Source organism: Globicephala melas, chromosome 19 (assembly GCF_963455315.2).
Source record: "Globicephala melas chromosome 19, mGloMel1.2, whole genome shotgun sequence".
NCBI classification, from domain to species: Eukaryota; Metazoa; Chordata; class Mammalia; order Artiodactyla; family Delphinidae; genus Globicephala; species Globicephala melas.
In genome coordinates this window covers 45,837,860-45,862,802 of record NC_083332.1, presented here as the reverse complement: position 1 = coordinate 45,862,802, position 24,943 = coordinate 45,837,860, and the positions used below count along the sequence as shown (strand labels likewise).

The following is a 24,943-nucleotide window of genomic DNA, read 5'->3' as shown; positions in this document are numbered from 1 at the left end:
TAGTTGAACACAGAAGACTTCCCCCAGCTAAATCCAGTCGTGTAGAAATACACAAAACCCATACTAATCTGCCGGCTACCTCACTTTACTGCATGTTACACACCATACTTACCCACATCTGGTGTTACATCTCCCATCTGATTTCAGAAAACCCTCTTTGTACCACTTCATGACAACACTCACAAGCTCCAACCTTTCCAACACCTGCTTCCACGAGCAAACTTCAGGTCTTCTCATGGAAATGTGCCATATGTATTGTAGTGTTAGGATCTCAGCCATTTAACATGTGTAAAACCATGCTACCATCGTTATTAGGTTCCTATTTGTGTCACTGACAAATTTTTGACTGTTACACCCCTAATCCATTTTTCCCCGTAAGCCCTGTGGTTTTTAACTGCATGATTTGGCATAGCGTGGTGGTTTCTAGGAACACATATGTTATAGCAGAGTTGACTGTACACTGAAATAAATGTCCTAACTTCTGTTACTAAGCCTGGTGTGTCTACTCAAATAGACATAAGCTTTATTCGATACCATTTCTCACGTCTGATCAGCGGACTGCATTGATAAGCCCCTCTGAGGTTAATTCAGATACAGGTATACGCAAGGTTTCTAAGGCAAAGATGGGAAGGGGGTAACCATCACCCACTGAATGTCCACTATGAGCTGCAGGCTCATCTTTACTTGATTCAGTCCTGCCTTCATCCTTTACAGTGGCACATGCCATCACCATCGAGGGAACTGAGGCTCAGAGAGGCTAAGTAACTCTTACATGGCATTTAAACTCAGCTCTCTGGGACTTCCCTTGTGGTCCAGTGGTTAAGACTTCACCTTCCAATGCAGGGGGTGCAGGTTCGATCCCTGCTTGGGGAACTAAGATCCCACGTGCCTCGTGGCCAAAAAACCAAAACATAAAACAGAAGCAATATTGTAACAAAATTCAATAAAGACTTTAAAAATGGTCCACATTGGGACTTCCCTCGTGGTCCAGTGGCTGAGACTCCATGCTCCCAATGCAGGGGGCCAGGTTCGATTCCTGGTCAGGGAACTAGGTCCCACATGCCACAACTAAGAGTTCACATGCCTCAACTAAAGAGCCCACATGCTGCAACTAAGACCCGGCGCAGCCAAATAATAAATATTTTTAAAGTTATTTTTCTTTAATGGTCCACATCAGAAAAATCTAAACAAACAAACAAACTCAGCTCTGACTCTCTAGCCCATGAGTTTTACCATGTCACTCTGAAAGGAAGAAAGGAGGAAAAGGAAGGGCAACTGGAACTTATAAGGAACCCACAACCCAGCAGACAAGGTGCCAGGTGCCTTTCCAAAGCCCACCTCAACGTGAACAGCTTTCCCTAGCACAGGAGTCTGGGTAGGGGGACCTATAGGATCAAGACGACTGGGGAGAAATTACAGTAAGTCCACCTAGTTAATTTCTAGGCTCCATTTTAATCACAACCCTCTGCTCAGATACAATCTATGGGAAGAGGCTGCACCTTTTGCACCACTGGGAGGCTTAGCCTGGGAGCAGTGAGGTCTGGTAGTTCCAGACTCCCTCCTTCCAAAAGGGATCAACTACTGTGTTGAGGACCGGAGTGCTATAAACACCATTAAAATGGGCTCGAGAACATTTTCTCTCCTGGGTATTCCCGCTCAAGGTTCTGGTTGAAGCAGATACTGGTGACTTGGCCCAGGTGCCCTGGGTTCCTCCCACTGCAAAAGGAAGATTCTTGCACTTCAGTCAGTATTTTATTGAAAGGGCAGAATCTTCTGACAAAACTGACCAGGTGAAAATAAACACAGGGTAAAGTTAAAGCTCTTCTCCCTCTCGATGCCCTTCTGAATTAAAGACAAAAGAGTAAACAGATATTGCCAGCTCAAAAGACTGGTAGGGATCTGGTGGGGACCCTTCAGCAAAAAGGCTAACATACTGTGATTTCACACCAGCTCTCTAAATTCCTCCTGTCTGCTGGGTAATCAAGCAGCAAATCCGATACCCTCTTTATTCATCTGAATTTGGAAATAAGGAAAGCCTTGAGAAAGATACTTGGCTTAAGGGTAAGTAGTGAAATATGGAAGCTCCTCGGGCAAGGGTAGCAAGCCACTCTTTCATAACATTTGCTCCTAATAAAGACTTAAAGAGCTGAGAATTCCTCAGCATTTCCTAAGAAATTAGCTCTATCCTTCCTGTCCTTGGCAATTTTGTGGCACAAAAGCACCAATAAAACAACTTTGCTCATTTTGCAGTCACTAATTGGAAAACTGACCATAATTGGTGGGTGGGGCTGCCCCTTGAATGAAGACAAAATATGTGTTGTCGCAGTTGGAGAGAAAAGGTGCTAAAACACATTTTTTCTTTATTCCAACAATTCTTTTGTTACAACTTTCATCTTATAAGTGGTCTCGACTTCTGGCTTCTTTTCTATTTCATTTGAGGCAAGGAGAAAACTTTGGTTTTATTATACGTTGGCTAATAGTTTCATTTGAAGATGGAATAATTCTTAAAATTCCATGAATTAAATGCCTTGAATTGACACAGTGGTCTTCCTGCACTGCCAGAAAGGAAATCGGTGTGAAGTCCTCTTTGCTTATATTCAAGAGTTATGACGGCTCCTCCCAAGCCTTCACAAGACCCGTCTATCCTGTCTTTGATCCCAGCTGATCCTAGAAATGAAAGGCTGTCTTTTGGGCACTGTTATTGTCCAGCGAATCTCAGTGTCCTTCTATGAACCCTCTCAATTGGCTTAGCTAGAAAAATAGTTACCAAAATGAACAAGACCTTTCTTCCATTACCTTTCTTTTGATATCTACGTTCTTCCTTTTAAAATTGGACTCCTGCTCGGATTCAATGTCCATGTGGGTCCTCCCTGATCCGTGACCTGGCCTAACTGCTTTCCTTAGAGAACTCTCAACTCCTCCCTACCTGCACGGCTCCTCAGAATTCATACAAATGCCTCCCCTCCATTTGTGTAGCAGAGTCGGTTGATTCTATCGTCAATCAAACGAGCCCCCGGATTCTCATTTCTCCGCTGTAACTGCTGACCCATATAGACTGAGCCTTCCGACTGTCTTGGTTTGGTCTCCCCATGCCAAGAAAGCGATACTGGAAGTGACCTTTCATCGGCACATCCCTGGCAGGGGTTAGGTTTCTGAACCTTATAAGCATCTTCTTCATGCTGAGATTAAAAGGCTTTTCAATCAAACTACCCATGGGTCTCGATACTGCAACCTGGTCACGTGGGTCATATCCTCTCCCACTGAATAGCTTTCTTTGATGTTCTCAGAAACAGTGTTCAAAGCACCAAGCTTGATTCACGTCCCTTCCCAACACACTGCTCCTTGGCTTTCGATGTATAGCCTTTAGTTGGAACATGGACTACACAGGGTCTTTCTATTTTGAAAGTACTTAAAAAATAGTCTCCAATTTCAATTAATCTCTGTACTTTTTTTTCAACCTAAATTCCCTTTGCTCCTATGGATTTTAACTGTCCTTTATTCAGTTTGTAATAGGGAAGAGCAAATCTGACTCCATATTAGATCAGTTTCTTTTACTTTAACCTTAGTGCTCTGTTGCCTGTGCTTAGTCATGCTGGCTCCACACCTTTTGTAAAAGAATGTTGCCTATAGCCTGAAATATACAAGATAGCCCATTCTCAAGACTCTGACCTTTAAGAGTCCATTCATTTAGAGATAAAAAAAAGGTGCAGAACAGAGAGTAACATTTGTCTTGTTGGAGGTTTACAGGAACATTGAGACTTGACCTACAGGAGCACTGTGACTTGACCTAGCTGCATGAACAAAGGATTCCAACACCAAGAAGTCTGAGACAACTAACCATGCCCCTCCCTCACCTTGCCTTTAAAAGTGCTTTGCTGAAACCCTTCGAGGAGTTCAGGGTTTGCTGGGCACAAGCCACCCATCTCCTTGCATGGCCCTGCAATAAACCTTTGTCTGCTCCAAACTCCAATGTTTCGGTATTGTTTGGCCTCACTGTCCATTGGGCGCATGAACTTGCGTTTGTTAACAAGTTGTATATCTTCCATGCCCATGCCCCCATCCCCCCCACTATCATCGTTAAAAAGGTAAAGGATGAAAATCTCAATTCCATTATTAGGATGGCATCCAATCATTTCTCTCCTATGTTATCTGAAAGGAAATTGTCTGGTCACTAACAGTGACCACACTTTTTTTTTTTTTGGGTGCGCCACGCAGCTTATGGGACCCCAACCAGGGCCCTCAGCAGTGAAAGGACGGAGTCCTAACCACTGGACCGCCAGGGAATTCCCTGAACCACATTTTCTTGTGGAAGGTTTCCTAAAAGGTCTTCAGGAAATCAATTCTCAGTTACTTGCCGTTACAGTGTATATTCAACCATCCTGACCAACACACTTCTTGGTCAGATTCCCCTAAGTTTGGACAGAATCACAGTTTCACCAAGAGTCGGATTAAATTGGGAAGGAATTTAAAGCTGGATAATCCGAGGATTTCAGGTTAGTATCAGAGATGCTATCATCACACTCACAAATTCTTAGTAAGAACATTATTAATTTGTATTATTTATAATTTGTTAATAAATTTTATTAACAAAAGCACTGGGCATTAGTAAAGCTGACTCTCATTCAACATACACTCTCTCCATCAGAAAACAAAGTCATGCCAGAACACTTATGCACCAATAAAGAAAAGATGCCTTGCTGGTTACCTGGACAAAAACTAAACTTCAGAAAAATACACTGAAAGTATTCAGGTATTCTTAAAGCTGCCTATGTAGAAGTTCAACTCCCCTCAGGCAAATATTACAGGGAATTCATATTTTCTTACTTCATGCTCTTATAATAAATTTAAACTCTGAACCAAATCCTATTCCCCAAACTCTGGCCACTTCCTGGGTGAACGGTAAGATTTATTTCCCCTGTAGGGACATTGTCTGACTGTTTTATGAGTCAAAAATCTGTGTGCAGTGGAACACATCTCCTACTCACTGTTTTCATTGCTTCAGTAGGTCCTCTGTAAACTGGGTAGGAAGTGTGTTAAACTCAGACCTTCCCCCAAGAACCCTTCTTGAAATACTGAGCTTTCCTTTAAATCCAAGCACACTAACCCCCTTTTTAAAACTATCAACAACCAGCACTTTATGCCCCTTAATCACAGGGGGGCACAGTAGTAGCTTCTGAGGACTCTGAATTAAGGTCTGTTTTTCATCTCTTTCTTCTTCACCCATCCCATTTTCTTTGCCTTGGAAAAGTCCCCATAGCTCTTCAATGGAAGACGGCAACTGCTTTCAGGACTTCCCTGGTGGCCCAGTGGTAAAGAATCCGCCTTTCAATTCAGGGGACGCGGGTACGATCCCTGGTCAGGGAACTAAGATCCCACATGCCGTAGGGCAACTAAGCCTGTGTGCCACAACTATTGAGCTTGCACGCCTCAATGAGAGAGCCTGCATACCACAAACTACAGAGCCCATGCACCCCTGAGCCTGCGTGCCACAACTCGAGAGAGAAAACACACACGCCACAACTAGAGAGACACCCGAGCGCTGCAACGAGGAGACCGTGCCCCGCAATGAAAGATCCTGAGTGCCACAACTAAGACCCAACACAGGCAAAAAAAATTAAAAAAAAAAAAAAAAAGATATGCTCTCACAGACAGGCAAGACAATTCCTAGAGACGGTGTCTATTAAAAAAATTTTTTTTAACATTATTGCAGATTTTAAAAACTGTGCAGATAAGTTTGGCAATGCAGGGAAATAGCCACTCTTAAAAAATAGTGAGGGACTTCCCTGGTGGTCCAGTGGCTAAGACTCCAAGCTCCCAATGCAGGGGGCCCAGGTTCGATCCCTGGTCAGGGAACTAGATCCCACATGCCACAACTAAAGATCCTGCACACCACAACTAAAGACCCCACATGCTGCAACTAAGACCTGACACAGCCAAATAAATAAATATTTTTAAAAAATAGTTAGTGGGAGCAAAAATGGGTATACTCTTTCCTAAGGGTAATTTGGCAACTCAGTCAAAAACATTTCCTACATGAATACCCTTTAATTCAGCAACTCTGTTTCCAGGACATATCCTAAGGAAATAATTATGTGTCAAAAGATTTAGCTTTAAGTGCATCCATCACAGTATGTTGCAGCATGTTACAGAAAAACTGGAAACAACCTAAATGCTCCAAAGTGGAGGATTAGTAAAATAAATTATGTTCATTCTATAATGGGTATTCCATCATTTAAAATATCATTGTGGATAATATAGATTTGTACAGATGTTTACAATATATTGGGTAACAAAAATAAGTGAAAATATAACATGCATAAGATAATCAAACTTTTGTTTAAAAATTATAAAAATATACTATTTTTCATTAAATCTAAAATGCCACCAATTGTAAGATTTTTTACATACCACCAAGAAAGAAAAAAATGCTGCCAATTAAACTATGACACTCCAATGTTTGTAAATCACATCTTAATTTTTTTTTTTTTTTGCCGTACGCGGGCCTTTCACTGTTGTGGCCTCTCCCGCTGCAGAGCACAGGCTCCAGATGCACAGGCTCAGCGGCCATGGCTCACGGGCCTAGCCGCTCTGCGGCATGTGGGATCTTCCCGGACCAGGACACGAACCCGTGTCCCCTGCATCGGCAGGCAGATTCTCAACCACTGCGCCACCAGTGGTTATGATATAGAATATACACAGTACATATAAATAAATTTTAATTATAACATAAATAAAATTTTACCTATTCATACAACAGAAGACCATATAGCAGTTTAAATGAATGTACCAAGTTCCATGTATCTCTGTATATAGGGAATGGGACCGGGGAGGGGTTCACAGGGACTTTCAACTTTATTGACAGTCTTCATCAAGAGGTTAAAAAACAGGGGGGAGGGGCTTCCCTGGTGGCACAGTAGTTGAGAGTCCACCTGCCGATGCAGGGGACACAAGTTCATGCCCCGGTCTGGGAAGATCCCACATGCCGCGGAGCGGCTGGGCCTGTGAGCCATGGCCGCTGAGCCTGTGCGTCCGGAGCCTGTGCTCCGCAACGGGAGAGGCCACAACAGTGAGAGGCCCGCGTACCACAAAAAAAAAAAAAAGAAAAAAAACAGGGGGGAGGTTTATAGCAAATGCAGCATAATGCTAAAGTTTGATACGGCTCGGTAGGGGAGCCCACAGGTATTTCTTATATTACTTTCTATTCTTATCTGCATGCTTAAAATATTTTACAATTAAAAAATAAAATTTAAAAGCACATACCCTAAGACTGTCAAAAAATTTTGGTAGATGCGTGTTGACGTGTACATGTCTGTGTATGTGGTCTTGGGCAAACTGCTTAAGGTTTCCTCATTTGCAAAATAAGGGTGAAAGTAGCTACTACACAGAGTGCTGTGAAGACCGAAATAACCCACGTATGAAACCTAGCACTCCCCAGCACTCTGGAAACATTTAACATATGTTAACTCTCACCAGTGATCAGGCAAAAAAATACACAAGGTGCATGAAAAGCACCAGTGGTTAAATCTAGGTGGGTGTGTGTTTGTTATTGCTGTTGTTCTACTTCTTTCTTCTATTTTTGTTTCTAAGTTTTCCCCCCCCCCAAAAAAAACTGTAAAAAATTGTAAGAGCTATTGAGAATGAAAACACTTATCCAGTCATTCAACAAACACTTCTCACTCCAGCTCCCTAGGAGCCAAGTACCATGCTAGGTGCTGGGAATACAAAAACCCAATAATCCCAACTCCTGAGGAGCTCTCAAGAAAGTGTAGCAAAAAATGAAAATTCCTGGGCTTCCCTGGTGGCACAGTGGTTGAGAGTCTGCCTGCTGATGCAGGGAACACGGGTTCGTGCCCTGGTACAGGAAGATCCCACATGTCGCAGAGCGGCTGGGCCCGTGAGCCATGGCCGCTGAGCCTGCGCGTCCAGAGCCTGTGCTCCGCAACGGGAGAGGCCACAGCAGTGAGAGGCCCGCGTACAGCAAAAAAAAAAGAAAGAAAGAAAATTCCTAATTACATATGAATACATACATATAGCAGGGCGAGAACTTCTCATGGGCCAGTCCCAGCAACAGTAGAATCTTTGGAAACAAGGCTTTCGTCCTGAGATGAGGAGGAGGGAGCCAGGAACATGTACTATCTGCCATTAACTAAGCATGTAATAATCCCTGCAGAGTTGAGAACTAAACCATACTACTTAGCAAAAAGGCACAGATTCTCCAGTATAATCCTTTAATCCTTTGCTACTGAAGTATGGTCCATGGCTCAAACTGTTACTATTCAGCAACCAGAAAAGTACAGAAGCTTCTAGATGTTTAGAAACTTTTGTACCAATATGGCATTGCCACAACATCCAAATATGTGATCTGTAGATCTGCCTCACTGAACAGAACAGAGGACAAAAGTAAAGGTTCATAAGAGATTGAAAAAAAATAATTAAAACAGAACAAACAAAACCAGAAGGAAAAAAAAAAAAAAACAAGGACTAGTTCTTCACAGACAGTTTCAGAAGCACTGCTTTAAAACTCCTTGGGTAAGGATCTTTGGCTAGCGCCAAAATTGAGTTTGGAATGAAATTCAGTGGCAGCAGCTGTTTTATAACTTAGCAGAAAAGCTGCAAATTCCAACGTCTCTTAAAGTGTCTCTACAAAGAAAACATCAAAGAACTCTTACCAGGTTGTCATCCTTGATAGTGTGTCAAGGACCACCTGGAGAAAGGACCTCTGGGTCTCCATTACTGGGCCTGGGGGTAGGGGAAGATGGCAAATCAAACAGATCCAGAAAACACCCTCCTCAATTATTTCTACTCTGAGGCAGGAAACGGCCAGGGCAGCCAATGACTGCAAGAGGAGAGAGATGGTGTGAAGTGGCAGTGCTGAGGTAAGTCGGCAGAGTCCAAACACAACGGCCTCCCTTATGTAAGAAACCACAGCACAGCGCGGGCTGCCAGGGTGAAATAATGTGCCTCTGTGTGAGAGGGCCTGGGTGAGCTGCAGAGCCTGGGACGCACTTGGAGTTTATCTAAGCCATGTACACACGGTCTGTTAATGAGCATTTGGTCCCCAAAGTGGGCTCCCTGCTGATAAAAACCAGATGCAGGGCCAGCTGATCAAAGTGGCCTCCCTCCCCACTGCCCACTGCCCGGACCACTATCTCACCATGTCTCCCGAGCCTTCCTGGCAGGCACCCCCTCCTTTAACGGACATTTGCCAGCTGAAAACACCATGCCCTTCCAACTAGCTTCTTTCGTGCTAATTAAATTAAAAGGTAGGGAAAGCAGGAGGGTTTGGAGACAGGGAGAGAGAGGAAAGAGATAAAGGGTGTTCTATTTGGATTTATGTGGCCCAGTTTTCGGTGGCCTTCGGTCACTAAAACACACAGACGGACGTGACATCTTTATGTCCAGTCTCATCTGCTGCAAGTTTTAGAAAGGCAATGCAGCAACTGGAAAAATAAGCCCTTGGGATCCCCAAATGAACTGTGCCCGATCCCTCTGTAAAGGAGATTGAGAAGGTAAGGTTAGAAAGAGACAAAGTCAGCTGGATGCCATGAAAAAGCAGTCTAGCATGGCTCAGAAATGCCTTAGCAAAGGGGAGACAAGGTTCACAGTGTCTCCCAGGGCATGAGGACCCCTAGTGAGCAGGGAAGAGCATCCTGACCCTGTGAGAGATTCATACTTGAACCCAAAGCCAGACAACCTAGCCTAGTTAGTAACCCCTTAGGGTCTTGTTCTTGGGAAGAAAATGCAGTATTCCTGTCATAGTTCCTCTTTATTTGAGGCATCAAAGAAGCAGAAAACATTCATACAGGTGGAGAATAAAAAAAAAAAAGATGGCATTTAAATCGATTCATTAATTCACTACAAGTATGTCTTGGGGGCCGACTTTGCGCCAGGCTTCTTGCCATCTTGGCGTTTACAGCCCAGCAGGGCAGAGAGACGCAAAACATGCAATTACACGTGTGAGAAGTTATAGTACACAGGGTGGTCTGACCTTGTCTACCAGGGATAGAGGAAGGATTCCCAGAGGAAGTGCTGATTAATCTGAGACTTGAAGATGGATAGAAAGTAATGGACAAAATTGTGAGGAAGGTTTCAGAAAGGGTAACCGGCATGGCAGAGGGTCCCAAATCCAGAGAAAGGGTGGTACATCTGTCAAACTAAAATAAGTTACAGCTACAGCTTAGAGAGCAAAGCAAAGAATGTCTTCCATGGAAGGCCTGAGGGGTAGATGAGGTCCTACACTGCAGGGCTTTTTAGGTCTTATTAAGATTTGAGAATTTATCCCTAAAGACAATAGGAAGCCATTGCAGCATTCTAAGTGGTGAAATGTCATGCTCGGAGTTTTATTTAAAAAGGTTAAAAGTGGTCCCCTGACTCCTGAATGCAAGATACCAGAAATAACAAATGTCGCATATCAACGCATATACGTGGAATCTAGAAAATGGTACAGATGCACCTATTTGCAAAGCAGAAATAGAGACACAGATGTAGAGAACAAACATATGGATACCAAGGGGGGAAAGGCGGGGGTGGGGTGAACTGGGAGATTGGGATTGACATATACACACTACTATGTATAAAATAGGTAACTAACGAGAACCTGCTGTATAGCACAGAGACCTCTACCCCATGCTCTGTGGTGACCTAAATGGGAAGGAAAGCCAAAAAAGAGGGGATATATGTATGCATATAGCTGATTCATTTCGCTGTACTGCAGAAACTAGCACAACACTGTAAAGCATCTATACCCCAATTAAATAAAAAATTTTTTAATAAAAATAAAATAAAATAATTTCAGAAAAGTTAAAAAAAAAAAGATACCAAGAAAAGAGGAATAACTCATCTTGTCTGAATCTCCTAAACTTGTAAATAAGCTAGGGCGGGGACGGTAGGTCTGTGAATTGGAAGGCTCACAGTGGAAAGTGCGCCCTTTCTGGCTTGCTGTCACAGAGCCGAGAACTGAAAGCCTGCCATCCTCACCGCCACACACTCAGCAGTGCCGTTGGCAATCTCCAGGCCCTGAGACAGCCCGCAAAGTACCGGAGCTTCCAGTGGGCACCTGGATGTCCGTCTGGGCTGGAAAACTGGGTCTCGGTACCCTTCTCTGGACCATGATACATGTTCAGGTGGGGAGTGGCCTCCCCAGACCCACACACGGGGCCTCATCCCATTCTAAACGCTCCACGGAGAAGATGCTGTTCAAACTGTACTCAGGAAAAGCGTTTCAGCCTCTGGTTGGGCGGGGGTGGGGGGTAGGAGAACAGGCTGCTCAATCGCCAGATGCAGAATAAAGGGTGTTTTCAAGGCCTGGAGTTTTCCAGCTGCCTGGAAACAGGAAGAGCCCAATCCAGGAGAACAGTAACCCTCACACACGCCCTACATAAAGACGCGTTGAGCCATTAGCCCTAATTGCCTGTGACTGACACCGGGAGTGAAGCCCGCCCTCCAGGCATTTGCTCAGCGCAAAGCAAACAAACAGCTCCCGGAGCACCCGGGCAGCCATTTTCTCTCCTTTCTGCCAAAATGATTCTGCCCTGCTCCCCCCAAATTATATACAGATTTCAAATTATAAACCAAACAAAGGTCTTTCAAGTATTCCTTACCACGTACGAAAGAGAAAAAAAAAAAAGAACGCCTCTGTAGGGAGGAGTTACACACAAGCAATTGCTTATGAATCTTTTCACAAAATCAAAAACTTCACAGAAGACTTTTTGGAGCCACCTCTCAATACCCCCAACTCTCTCCGGGTTTGAGGTATTAAAAGCTATTTGCAATACTTTTCACGCGTTCATTGTGTTTTATTAAGAAACATAAGTTAAGTTGTGTGCCAAATGCTGGGGATCGCAAATGCCTTCGGATTTAGGATTTTTTGCTTAAACAACTGGGTTTTCTAAAGTGGTTTAAGAACAATACAGAATGTTATACATCAAGCAAGAGACCATCCATCCTTCCCTTTTCCTTTGTGAATCAGCCCCACACCACCACCACTGGCCAGACCATGGTGACTGTGGTGATACGGACATTGGTTTCCTCAGTACCAACTGATAAACAGGATGGGCATTGGGACCACAACGGGACTGGCCCTGAAAGTGATCAGTAGTCCTTAGAGAAGACTCTGTTTCCCAGTTCAGAACTGTTCTGTTCCTTTATGCTTCCTTCACACCCACTTAAAAAATATCATTCACCAGGTAAAACACCCACCATTGGGTGAGGGCTGTCTTATCTGAGTCCCTTAACTTCCTGGGGAGATAGATATGCATGATTATTACCTCCACCTTACCGAGATGGTAAGTCACGCAGGCAAAGTCATAAAGGGTTGAGTGGGGAGTTAAACCTAGATCTACTTGATTCCCAGGTCCATGCTTTTAATCTCCACTTGCTTTTGGCCTGCTGGGGCCATCTTCTTGTAATTCAAGGCCTTCAGCATCAGATTTAGTTCTGAACTAAAGGGAGGCTCCAAGAAAACCAGGAGCCCGAGCTAACGTCAGCCCCGGCCATGGGAATAACATACAGTAATATTCAGAGCCTGAAGTCCTCCATGGGCCATTGAGATAAAATGCAAGGGAGAAAAGCTGTTTTCTAGGCAGGATCTAGGCAAATCCAGTGATGCTGGAGGGCAAAATGAGCTCCTTGTTCCATAAAAGCCACATTCTTTGAGTCAAGCTGTGCATTTCAAGTCACGGTATAAGGTACCATTGATTCTGCCCTAGATGGTTTAGATCCTTTTCAAGATTTATGCAGAACGAGCAGTTCTCCCACACCTCCCTTGTTCCTATGCATGGCAGCCTCCCCAGAGACTACTAGCCACCAGGTAATAAATAACCACGTTGTTTCTATGCTGGTGAAGGAGCCTCAGTTGTTTTTTATTTCAGGGGGTGGGGAGGGAGGTGCTGCTGTGGGACAGAAGGCTACTCACCCAGCAGGCAGAGCATCAGGGGCTTGGGCAGCCGCTGGGAGCTGCTGGGTGCCCGAAGTGCTGGGCTCCTCTCCTTCCTCCGGCGTGGCCGTGGCAGGGAGAGTCGCGGTGGCGGGGTTGGGGACCGCACTCGATGCCGCAGCAGGCGGGGACACCACAGCAACAGCGGAGGGTGCTTCAGGGTCAGTGGCTGCAGTGGGTTCGTCATTCACTGAAAATACAGGAACCGTAGTTTAGAGATCAACTCAGCGTTGTGTTCACATTCACCAGGTTTCTCGCTTGACATGGTAACACAGTACCTACAAGGTGACTGTACATGTTACCTGGTGACGGCAAAAAGTTTTACAGAACATAACTTTGGAAAGGACAGCAAGTCAGTGAGGGCCTGCCGGAAGAACAGTGGGAGATGGAGCTGAAATAAATGGATTATTAAATATTACCTCTTTTATATAACTTCACTAAATTTTTCTAACATGCCATGGTTACGTTTACAGCGATAAAAGAGTAGCAGAAAAAATAATGTACCAGCACTAATGTACCAGCACTAACTAATGTTAGTGCTACATGGAGCAAGGCCAAAGCCAAGTTCATAGGGTTGTATACTTTTCTTTGTCACTTGTCTGCTGGGCACAAATAGCACCTTCCTTCAAAAAGCTCCATACACACTAAGAGGTAGAAAACTTCCAATAATGTGCTTGTTCTTTTAAAGGCTCGTGCTCAAAGTGGGGGGCAAGGATTAACACCCTAGACGGAAAAGATGGGGCTGTGAGAGAAGGGACTTGTCTCCAAGGTAACAATAGACAAAGAGACAGAAGTGAAATAAGCTGATTCCTGAGTCTCCTCATTTTTCCATTCCTTTGATGATCACTCATGTTCACAAGGATCCCAAGGCACTGCAATATCCTCTCACTCAGAAAGGGATCAAACGCGGTTTCAAAGAATTAAAATTCTTTGAAAACGGATAAGCCATAAACAGAGAATTTTCTACATATGTGATTGCATATGTGTACATTTACACTGGAATTTCGTAGGAAAACCCCTTGGTTTAGCCTCATCTTCCTAATTCAGAAACTCTTTTTGCAGTTCCCCTAACAAATGGCTATCCAGATTGAACATTTCTTCTGACAAACACCTTGTTACAGAGCCATTCCACTGTTGAACACATGTAGCTGCCAGAAAGATTTTTCTTATGTTAAGCTGAATTCCACTAGATGGTTTTAGTCCCCACACCCCAAGCAATACGAAATAAGTATCCGGCCATCCTGTTTCTCATTCACCCTCTCTATTCCAGTAAAAGGCCTACTATTTCTTTAATGTCTCTAGGTTATTCCTCTCTTCTTATGATCTGGCTGCTCTCTTGTAGATATTTTCTTCTATTGCCTCCCATTTCTAAATAATGGTATCATGAACTGAACATAATAAACAAGATACCATCAGACCAGCAGAGTCAGATTTCCAATATAAATGATATTAGTTATATTTATAGAACACCAGTTATATTTATAGAACACCAGAATGCCAGCCAAAGTACACATCATTGCTTTTTGGATTATCTCATTTAAGCCTCATACACAAGCCCATTTTACAGTTGAGGAAACTGAAGCTCGAAGAGGTTAAATAACCTGCCAAGGTCACAGGGCACCTAATTCACACCCCTGCTGTCTGCCTCCAGAGCCTGAACCCTCATTCACTACACTCTACTTCTCCCTCTCTGCGCATCCTCTAATGCAGCCCGGGATTATAATAACTCAGAAGCAACCACATGAGCCTGTCGGCTGACGTGACACTGGTGGTCAGCTGAAACTAAAATTTCTTCACATGAGATGATGCCAAGCTTGATCTTAACAAACAGCAAGGAGCCTAGGAACTACCTACGATTAGTTTAAATAATCTGCTTTCTCTTCAGCATATGAAATATTGTCTGGCACACAGACTAAATTAGTTGTTTAATAAATGACTATATTTTATGCAACTGATGTTTCCTCAACATAAATGCAAGAATTTTTATTTATATTCCTAGTCTGTCTCGGCTGAGTTAGTAAAACACAACAGATGTCAATTATTTTTATGCAAATCTATAAATTTTACTCAATTCCAATGAAAAAACCATCATGACATTTATGAGAACTAAATAAATTCATTCTAAAATTTATAAGTAAAACTAAACACAGAAGAATAGCCATAAACATTCTAGAGACGAAGAGTCTTGTGTGCATGGGGTGGGGGAGAGGGGAGGAGATAGTTTTCTAAGGTATTAATTAACCCATATAATAAAGCTACAACAACTAAAACAATGTGGCACTGATATATGAATAGGCAGATGTCGATTAAATAACAAGATAGTTCAGAAACAGAATTAAATACACATTGGAATTAAGGAATTTAGTATATGACAAAGGTGACATCTTAAATTCCTGAAGAAAAGACAAACTATTCAGTAAATGGTACTGTGACAAGTGGGTAGTGTATTGGACAAAAACTGAGACATATTCCTACCTCACTCCTTACATCAAAATAAATTCCAAAGAGATCAGAGATTTTGACATAAAAAATGAAATCACAGAGGAACCAAAGAAAATGGAGAACAGTTTTATAATCTCAAATTGGAAAAGACAGAATCTAAAAGTCATAAAGTATTGATGAATTCAACTACATTAATTTTTTTTTAATCTAAATGGCAAAAAACCACCATAAGCAAAATTAAAATCAAAAGAAAAACAACAAACTGGGAAAGATTATTATCAATTCATATTACAAACCAGGTGCTAATTTCTCTGATATGAAAAAAAGCCTCTACAAAACAGTAAGAAAGGGACTTCCCTGGTGGCGCAGTACTTAAGAACCCACCTACCAATGCAGGAGACACGGGTTCGAGCCCTGGTCCAGGAAGATCCCACACGCCGTGGAGCAACTGAGCCTGTGCGCCACAACTACTGAGCCTGTGCTCTACAGCCCAACAGCCACAACTACTGAGCCCACGTGTCACAACTACTGAAGCCCACGCGCCTAGAGCCCGTGCTCCACAATAAGAGAAGCCACCGCAATGAGAAGCCCACGCACAGAGACGAAGAGTAGCCCCCACCTCGCCGCAGCTAGAGAAAGCCCACACAGCAATGAAAACCAAACGCAGCCAAAAATAAATTAATTAATAAAAAAAAAAACAGTAAGAAAAAGACCAAAAATATGCAGACACTTCACAGTTAAGGAAATACAAATTACCCCTAAACATACGAAAAGATGCTCAACCTCAATTATGAGACCAAAAAATGCAATTTAAGGCTATAATGAAATGCCATTTTTTAACCTATCACACTAGCAAGAGTGAAAAATATTCAACCACACTGATAAGAATGTAAGAAAAACTGGATTTTCACATACTGCTAGTAAGAGGAGAAACTGCTAGAACCTCTGTGGAGTGCAGCTGGGCAATACCAAAAATTTAAATACAATAATTGGGAGGTGGGGGGAAGCTTGGGTGGGTACAGAGAGAGGTCGGGGGGCCTACAGGTGAAATTAAAATGGCCATGAGTCAATAACAGTCAAAGCTGGGTGATGGGTTCATTGTAATATTCCTTTTTACTTTTGTACATATTCAATGTCTGTGGCACAGATGGAGTGTGTACTCCCATCAGGAGAGGCACATAATGTCTGGTCATTTCTCTTTTGCAATGTTAGCAGCCATTGATGATTATTGCCTAAATCCACTAACTGGTAAAGAACCGAAAAATAGTAATATTCTAATTCTATCACGCCTCTAAAGAGAAATTTCCCCTATCAACTATCTGGTTACCTTGAGGTTCAGTTTGTAAAAAAAAGGCAAGAGAATTGCTTGAGTCTTTCCTTTCATTTACCAGTTTTCAGAAGAATGAGTTAATACTCTCATGTTCTCCAAAAACAAACAGTGAACTTTTGCTCTGTTTAAAAATCATTATGAGTTCTTGGATTTAAATATATTTAAAGCATTTCAATCTTTTGTGATTATTGTTCTTATTGAAACTAAAATTGTCCCCATCTTTGGCTGGGGTTAGCAGAAGAGGGAAGGGCCAAAGATCTTCAAGGTGGCTTCAAGTTCTTTGGAAAAAATTCTAAGATAATTAATAAGTGGTAAACTGCAGAACAGCATATATATTGTGCTACCATTTGTGTGTGTATGTTCAACGAATATGCTTGTATATTCAAAGAATATCTTGGAAAGAATCATACGAAACACAACAGTGACTGCCTCTGGGGAGGGAAGGGGAAGCTGGACGACCAGAATAGGAAGGAGACTTTCTTTACACTGTTTAAGCTTTTATACCTTTAAAGTGTTGACAACATATATGTACTGCCTATTAAAAAATTTTTAATGAAATTTTCAACCAGGAAAGGAACAAAACCAGAGCCCTGTAGCATGCCAGTGGAAAAGACCGCCTAGTCAATACTATTTGGACCTGACCGGTCATGCCGCTGCAAATCTAGTTAGAAGGGTTCCCACCAGGACTGCATCTGTCCACAGAGCTTCCCGAGAGCCTTTGATTCACCAGAGCAGTTCATCTGTTTAAGAGCTTTGTGGTTTCTCGAGTTTAGATTTGGAAACTGAATGTGAAAACCAGATATCCTAGCGTTGAAACTTTATGTGTCCATGCTTAAACTCTCTGCTCTCAAAGACTCTGTATGTGTGTGCGTACGGGCATACCTCAGAGATATTGCAGGTTTGGTTCCAGACCACCACAATAAAGCAAATATCGCAATAAAGCAAGTTTTTCGGTTTTCTGGTGCGTGTAAGTTTTGTTTACGCTATATTGCAGTCTATTAAGTGTACAATAATAGCATGATATCTTAAAATACAGTGTATACTTTATTGCTAAAATGCTAACCATCATCTGAGTGAGTTGTAATCTTTTTGCTGGTGGAGGGTTTGAGATATTGCAAGAACTGGGGAATTCTCTGGTGGTCCGGTGGTAAGGACTCCGCACTTTCACTGCCGAGGGCCCAGGTTCAATCCCTGGTCAGGGAACTAAGGTCCCACAAGCCACACGGCATGGCCAAAAAAAAAAGAAACATTGCAAGAGTTACCAAAATATGACACAGAGACACGAAGTGAGCAAATGCTATTGGAAAAATGGTGCCGGCAGATTTGCTTGATGCAGCGTTGCCACAAACCTCCAATTTGTAAAAAAAAAAAAAAAAAAGAAGAAGAAGAAGAAGAAGAAGAAAAAATGTAATATCTGTGAAGCACAATAAAGCAAAAAGAGATAAAACAAAGGTATGCCTGTATATACACACATGTTCTTAGAACATAAGGGCTTGAAACCTCAGAAGTAAATCCAAACCATCACAGCTTACAGTCAGAAGAAACCAAAGTTCAGATAATTCAGTTACTGCGTCATGGCCACCCTGGTAAAATAAGTGACAGAGCGCCACACTTGAGCCATGACTTCAAGTAGAGAGAAAAACTGGATTGACAAAGACGAAGAGTTACAATTTCATCATGCCTTAGAAAATTGCTGTATTTTACATTTAAGCTCTATTCAGTATAGCCAGTGTTCTCTATTAATCATAATTATTTGATGTACACAACTTATCTCCCCCAAAACACAGCATCCTTCTTGAGAATGAGGGCAAATTTGTTTTCCTTCATTTTTTGCTACTTCCATTCTCTACCTACTACATTCTTGTCTCCACCCCTTTGCTCACTTCAGCCCTCCTTCCCTAGAGGCTCTCCCCACCACTTCAGCCCAGACGGATCCCTTTGCAGAGCCTACAGCACCTGTGGCCTTGGCTACTCAACCTCGCAGCCCCTGTGACAACTGCTGTGTTGGTACTTGGCTGACTGGGGTTTTTCAGCTTCTTTCCCTGAAACAGACTATAGGGCAGAGGCCTTATTTCATACTTCTTCACACTGTCATAGCACTTAGCAAAATGGCATTCAATAAATATTGATTGAATAAATACTTGTTTAATAGGCCTAATAATCTAGCAAAAGATATATGAAATAAAACCGCCTCACATTTGGGTAACACTATCACTTGCAAAGCAGGTTCTTTTTAAATTTTTTAAATTTTGGAATAGTTTTAAATTTATAGAAAAGTTACAAAGATAGTACAAAGATAGTACAAAGATACTACCTTGCTGAACTAGGGCACATTTGTCAAAACTAAAAACATAACATTAATATATTACTATTAATTAAATTCTAGAATTTATTTGGATTTCACCAGGTTTTCCACTAATGTCCTTTTACTATTCCAAGATCCAATCCAGGATCCCGTGCTGCTTTTCACAAGTTCATTCTCATTAGCTCACTTATCCTCCTAATAACCCCATGAGGAAGGTAGTATTATTCCCATTTTACTGAAGGTAAAACTGAGGTTCCCAGAGGTACCACTCAGAGAGGTGCCAAGCAAGTAGCAGAACCAGCACTCAAAACCAGAAGACTATTAAACAAAAACAATGGAAGGAGGTGGGAGGAGGAGAAATGAAGATGGCTTAGATGGCTTTCCTGTGTGGGAAAGAAAAGCTGGGTACCAAGATGAGAGGGTAAATGGGATAAGGTGGTAAAATGGCTGATTTCTGCAACTGTGGGTATTTCACAAGGTTCCCTCTGTGATGTTGGTTAAACATTCTAACTTTCTGAATCAGATATTCATTCAGGACTAAGACATACTCTAGTCACAGTTGGCAAAAAGAGATCAGGAATTGGAAATTCTTTTTCTTAATCCTAGACAGGCTGCCAGCTCACTGTGTGTTCCAAGATCTTTAGGTGTGTGTGTGGTGTAGCACAGACTCTCACTGGACACACAGGTCTTTTCAGCCCCCTCACTCGGGCATGGAGAAGGCGACTGCCGACAATGGAAGCTTTTTAAACTGAAGATCAGCTCGTAACTTATGATACACGGTAAAGCAGTCGGTATCTCTCACCCGTGAAACCCAAGCAATGCCTTCCAATGCAATCGATCAACTCAGCTCTTCGAGGGAGCAGACCAAAACTAGAAAAATATTTCATAATTAGTATGACACAGGGTGGGTGAGGATTATATTTTTAAAAGCAATTAAATTAGATGGAAAAAAGAAGAAAAACTTAAAAATGGATAAAGCCATACCATGTCACCTGATGGGAAAGTTCAATCTTTCCTTGCTCAATATGTAGATTCATACAGTTTCCACTTACATTCCAGCATGCTTCTAAGCATTCAAAGTCTGAAATTTGTTTTGAAAATGTATAAACTATCAAAAAATATCACGGAGAAAAAGCAATAAGGTAGGACTAACCCTTCCAGACATTAGAAAAACATCCTATAACATGTCTATAATCAAAATCACGCAAGACTGGCTCAAAACCAGAAATAAATGGGATAAGTAAAGAGTCCAGAAATGAATACTCACTGCATATAAGAATACAGTAAGTGATAAACACTGAGTAAAACCACAGAAAGAAAAAAAGTAATTAATGTTTACAGGATAACAGGACCCTGCTATAGAGAAAAATTAATTGAAACCCAACTTTCATTACAGTTATGAATGTATAGATACAGATAAACCAGTATAATTTCCAGTGGGATATTTTTAACATGAAAAAAAAGTAAAACAGAACATATTTATTCCATCTAGAGACAAGAGAATCTTTTCACTACTGAAGCAAAAGTTAAAATTATAAATATTAAAAAAATGCTCAGGCACAATTTTTTTTAAGTTTTTAACTCCTTTGCTACAAAAACCATAGAAAATGAGACAAAAGGCGAAACAATGATATAGGGGGAAAACTTATAATCATACAAATAACAGATATAACTTGTACCTAGATACTTCACACCCATTAGGACGGCTAGTATGGGAAAAACAAAACAAAACAAAACAAAAAAACCAGAAAAAAACAAGTGTTGGCAAGGATATTAAAAAATTGGAATGCTCATTCACTGCTGGTGGGAAAAGACAGTACAGCTGTTCTGGAAAACAGTTCGAGGGTTCCTCAAACGCTAAACATAGAATTACCCTATGACCCATCAACTCTACTCCAAGGTATACAGCCAAAAGAATTGAAAGAACACACTCAAACAGATACTCGGACACCCATGTTCACAGCAGCATTCACAATAGCCAAGGAGTGGACACAACCCAAATGTCTATCAACAGATGAATGGATAAATTAAACATGGTAAAAACATACAACAGAATATTATTCAGCCTGAAAAAGGAATGAAACCCTGACCCATGCTACAACATGGATGAATCTTGAAAACATTATGCTAAGTGAAACAAGCCAGGGACAAAAGGTACCTAGAATAAGCAAATTCATACAGACATAAAGCAGAACGAAGGTTACCAGGGGCTGGGGCTGGGGGGTAGGAGGAAGGGAGAATGTTTTTGTGTAAAAGGTACAGAGTTTCAGTGTGGGATGATGAAAAGGTTCTGGAAATGGATAGTGGTAAAGTTGCACAACACTGTGAATGTGCCCAATGCTACTGAATCATACACTTAAAAATGGTTTATATGGTAAATTTTATGTTATGCGCATTTTGCCACAATTTTATTAAAAACCTGTACTTAGACTATATAAATCTCTAAAATAAATATCTATAACTCCATGAGACAAATAACTGAACACCATGAAAAAAGTCGCTAAAGAGAAAAGCAACTGATAATTGTAGAAATGCAATGAGGTTAAACGATGAGGTGGCACCCAATACCTGTTAGCAAAATGACAAACCAGTATTTACAAGGTCAAGGGAAAAATAAACCTCATATGCCATGAGGAAAATTTTACAGTGCCTTGGGATGTATGATTATTTCAAACCTTTTGGAAGGCACTCTGGTAACACACTTTAGATTTTAAAAATTTGCATCCTTTGACTCGAGAACTCCATTCTGGAAGAAACAAAGTTGTATGCAAAGAATGTTTACATCAGGATTTTGTTTTACAAAAGGGAAATACACAAGCACTGCAAAATGGTTATATGAGTTATGGCATATTAACTATGAAATAGTATGAGGCCACTAAAAAAAGGTAAACAAGAAGACCACTGATACATGAACACGTGTAACAAAAATAATGAAATGGAAAAAAGAATACCTATTCACGCTGCATAATTATAACCATATGAAATTATTCTTAAAGACAAAAGCTAACTGAGAGCTTACTATGTCCCAGGCACTGTGCTAGACATGCTACATGTTTTATATAATTTATTCCTTATAACAACGCTATGAGATATATAATCTTGTCCTAATTTTATTAATGAGAAAACTAAGGCCCAACTAGTCCCTGGGTCTTACACACGTGCTATACACCGGGGGCAGAATCTGACTGCAGTCAGTGTGACTCCCCACCTTACACGCATGGAAATCACATTTAAGGGAGGAATGAGTGAGAGATGTAATTTTTTTTTTTGCGGGGGGGGGGGCGGGTAAAGTTTTCAAGAAAAAATTAGAAAGTAAATCATTGCACACAAGTCCCAATAAAGTGCTATACCATTAGCCTAGTCCTTGATTCCACCACTTCTAAAACTCAGAGATATAATATTTATACAGACAGACCGCCATTCACCTTCTTTTTATAAAAACGGATACTTTACAGTTGTGATGTGAAAAAAACACCTGGAAGTCAGCTCCGTCTTTGCCCCAAATGTCTTTTTCATGCATAGCTGCAGAGCACAGCCAAAAAGCCTTGCTAAATAAATCTTGTATGTCTCTGGAAACGTTTCCTGGAAGCACGGCTCTCTACCACCACCATTTTGGAACTGGTCCTAGCAGTTCGAACAGCAGTATATGGAGATGTCCATATACCTGTATGTCCATACAGGGATGGAGATGTCCTCAATCAGCGCCTCAACCCCCTTCTAGTTTTACGCTACCAAAGAGGGGCGCTTCTGTCTGCTCCCCAAGGAAAGGTGAGATCTTTCTGTACCCCCTGGATAGACATTAAAAAGCCTACAAAGTCCAGGCTGGCTGTGAGCCAAATGTGAACCGTCATCAGAGCAGAAAGGAAACAAGATAGGGGCCAAGCCCTGTATTTTAACAGGCAGAAATCCCTAACATTCAATGACTGTCCTTCACAGACATGTTTGGGAACAGTTTGGGCATTCAGACACAGCACCATAAGACATCTCCAAGGCAGTTTGGGGTTACAGATATTTGGCTTTCAGAAGACGTGGCTGGCACGTGCCTCATCTGCTGAAATACATAATGTTCCTGGAGATAAGGACAATACACAAAGGTACCTAAAAATAAGAGTAGGGGAAACACAGACCTGTTTAAATGTCCAATGAGAGTTACTCAAAGACCATCACCACAGAAAGGCAATTTACCCATAGGTGTTTTTTGGGTTTTTTTTTGCGGGGGGGGGGTTGTTTTTGGGGGGGGGGGTTGGCTGTGCCACGCGGCATGTGGGATCCTAGTTCCCCAACCCGGGATCGAAGATACGCCCCCTGCATTGGAGGCATGCAGTCCCAACCACAGAACAATCCGGGAAGTCCTACCCATAGTTTTTGTAAGACAAGCAGAGATGGCTGGGGGAGACCAGCATCACAACGATGCAGGCCCCTGGAGGAACAAAGAGGCTGGTATCACACCTGTGGCATCCAGGAAACAACTGGTTCCAAAGCCAGTTCCCCTTGCCCGTTTGTGAACACCGGCCCTCATCTATGAGTGGCTTTTTTATTTCATCACGCCACATGGCTTGTGGGATCTTAGTTCCCGGACCAGGGGTTTAACCTGGGCCCTGGCAGTGAAAGAGCCAAGTCCTAACCACTGGACCACCAGGGAATTCCCACAAGTGACTTATTTGCTTAAGAGAAACATGTTTACTGGTGCTCGCGGAGCTGCATACAGTATTCTGTAACGCAGTCCACAGCCCCCACCTCGCTGTCCCCACCACACAAACGGGAAGCCAGGCCACCCCCGGCTTCTGTAACTGGCAGTTCCAGCACTTGCACACGATGGTTGGCAAAGGAGCGCCAGGCAGGCTGAGACAGCTACCGCTTATGCCCCTCACCTCCAGCTCACCCTCGTCCTCAAGCCTCGGGGCGAGCTCGCTAACTCAATTCCTGCAGGCGGGTCCCAAACTCCAGGGAGAAAGTCAGGCCACTGCACACACAGTGAGCCTTGCGGGACACAGGCCACTCCACCCTGCAGTCTGCCGCAGACGACAGTATAGCCAAGCACCCTGAGCTATCAAAGGGGCTCTGCAGCCCTCATGCAGTGCTGCAAGAGAACTAAAAGTCATTAGAAAGTAACCCCAATCGACTTCTCCTGCTCAATAAGTTTGTCACACAAAGGGCAGGAACAGTACCATGGTAACGCTTATGTGAAGAAGCTGTGCTGCTCTGAACTTCCCGTCCTTCCTGCCACACCTCTGTTATCACGAGCATCTACAAAATTATTTCAGTGTCTCTTACTGATTTAAACACCTGCATTTCCCCCACCTCCAGCTTACCAAAGCAAACGCCCGTGTCCCTTCCCAACTGCCCCAAATTAAGACAAATTACCAAATGACCAGCAGTCACAAAAGATATGACAATCTTCAAGATGTTTAGGAAAAAAACCTTTTTTTTGGTCCCTTCCCCTTTTTAATTCAACACTGTCTGGATGAGACAGAAGGAAAACACGACAAAAATGGATTTGTTCTGAAATAGGTCCTTCTCTTCCCACTTGTGGGGAAGCAGGATCAAGTGCAGAGAGGTTCCATGTGGATGTGGAAGCGCTATCTGCTCTCAAATGGACCAAATACTCTCAGTGGAACAGCCACAGGAGGCCCCCCAGTGGCAGCTGGGCTTTGCTCCTGGTCCAGCATCCCAACCTGCTCAACAGTGCTGCCATCTTCTCTAAGCCAGCTCTTCACAACAATACTTAGTCTTCTTTCTCCCTAGTCTGATTAGTCCCTTAAATTAAGGAAATGAAAAAACGTGTCATGTGTAAGTAAGATATCGCCCCCCCTCGCAAAGAAATCCAATGTTGATAAGAAATGAATTTAAATATCAATACTTTTCATTTCTGTACAAAGGAAGATTTCAGACGAGCACAGTCATGTGGAGAATAACCTTGGCTGTACACACT

General features: G+C 42.3%; 1 protein-coding gene across 2 annotated transcripts in view; it reads right to left on the bottom strand.

Moving 5' to 3' along the window:
* Window positions 1–24,943, bottom strand: part of WWP2 (WW domain containing E3 ubiquitin protein ligase 2) — a 144,225-nt gene that overhangs the window by 34,986 nt on the left and 84,296 nt on the right. For both annotated transcript variants that reach the window (XM_030863490.2, XM_060289281.1), the window contains exon 8: window positions 12,914–13,124. In XM_030863490.2, the coding sequence (XP_030719350.1) occupies window positions 12,914–13,124 (211 nt within the window). The remainder of the gene's footprint in view (window positions 1–12,913; window positions 13,125–24,943) is intronic.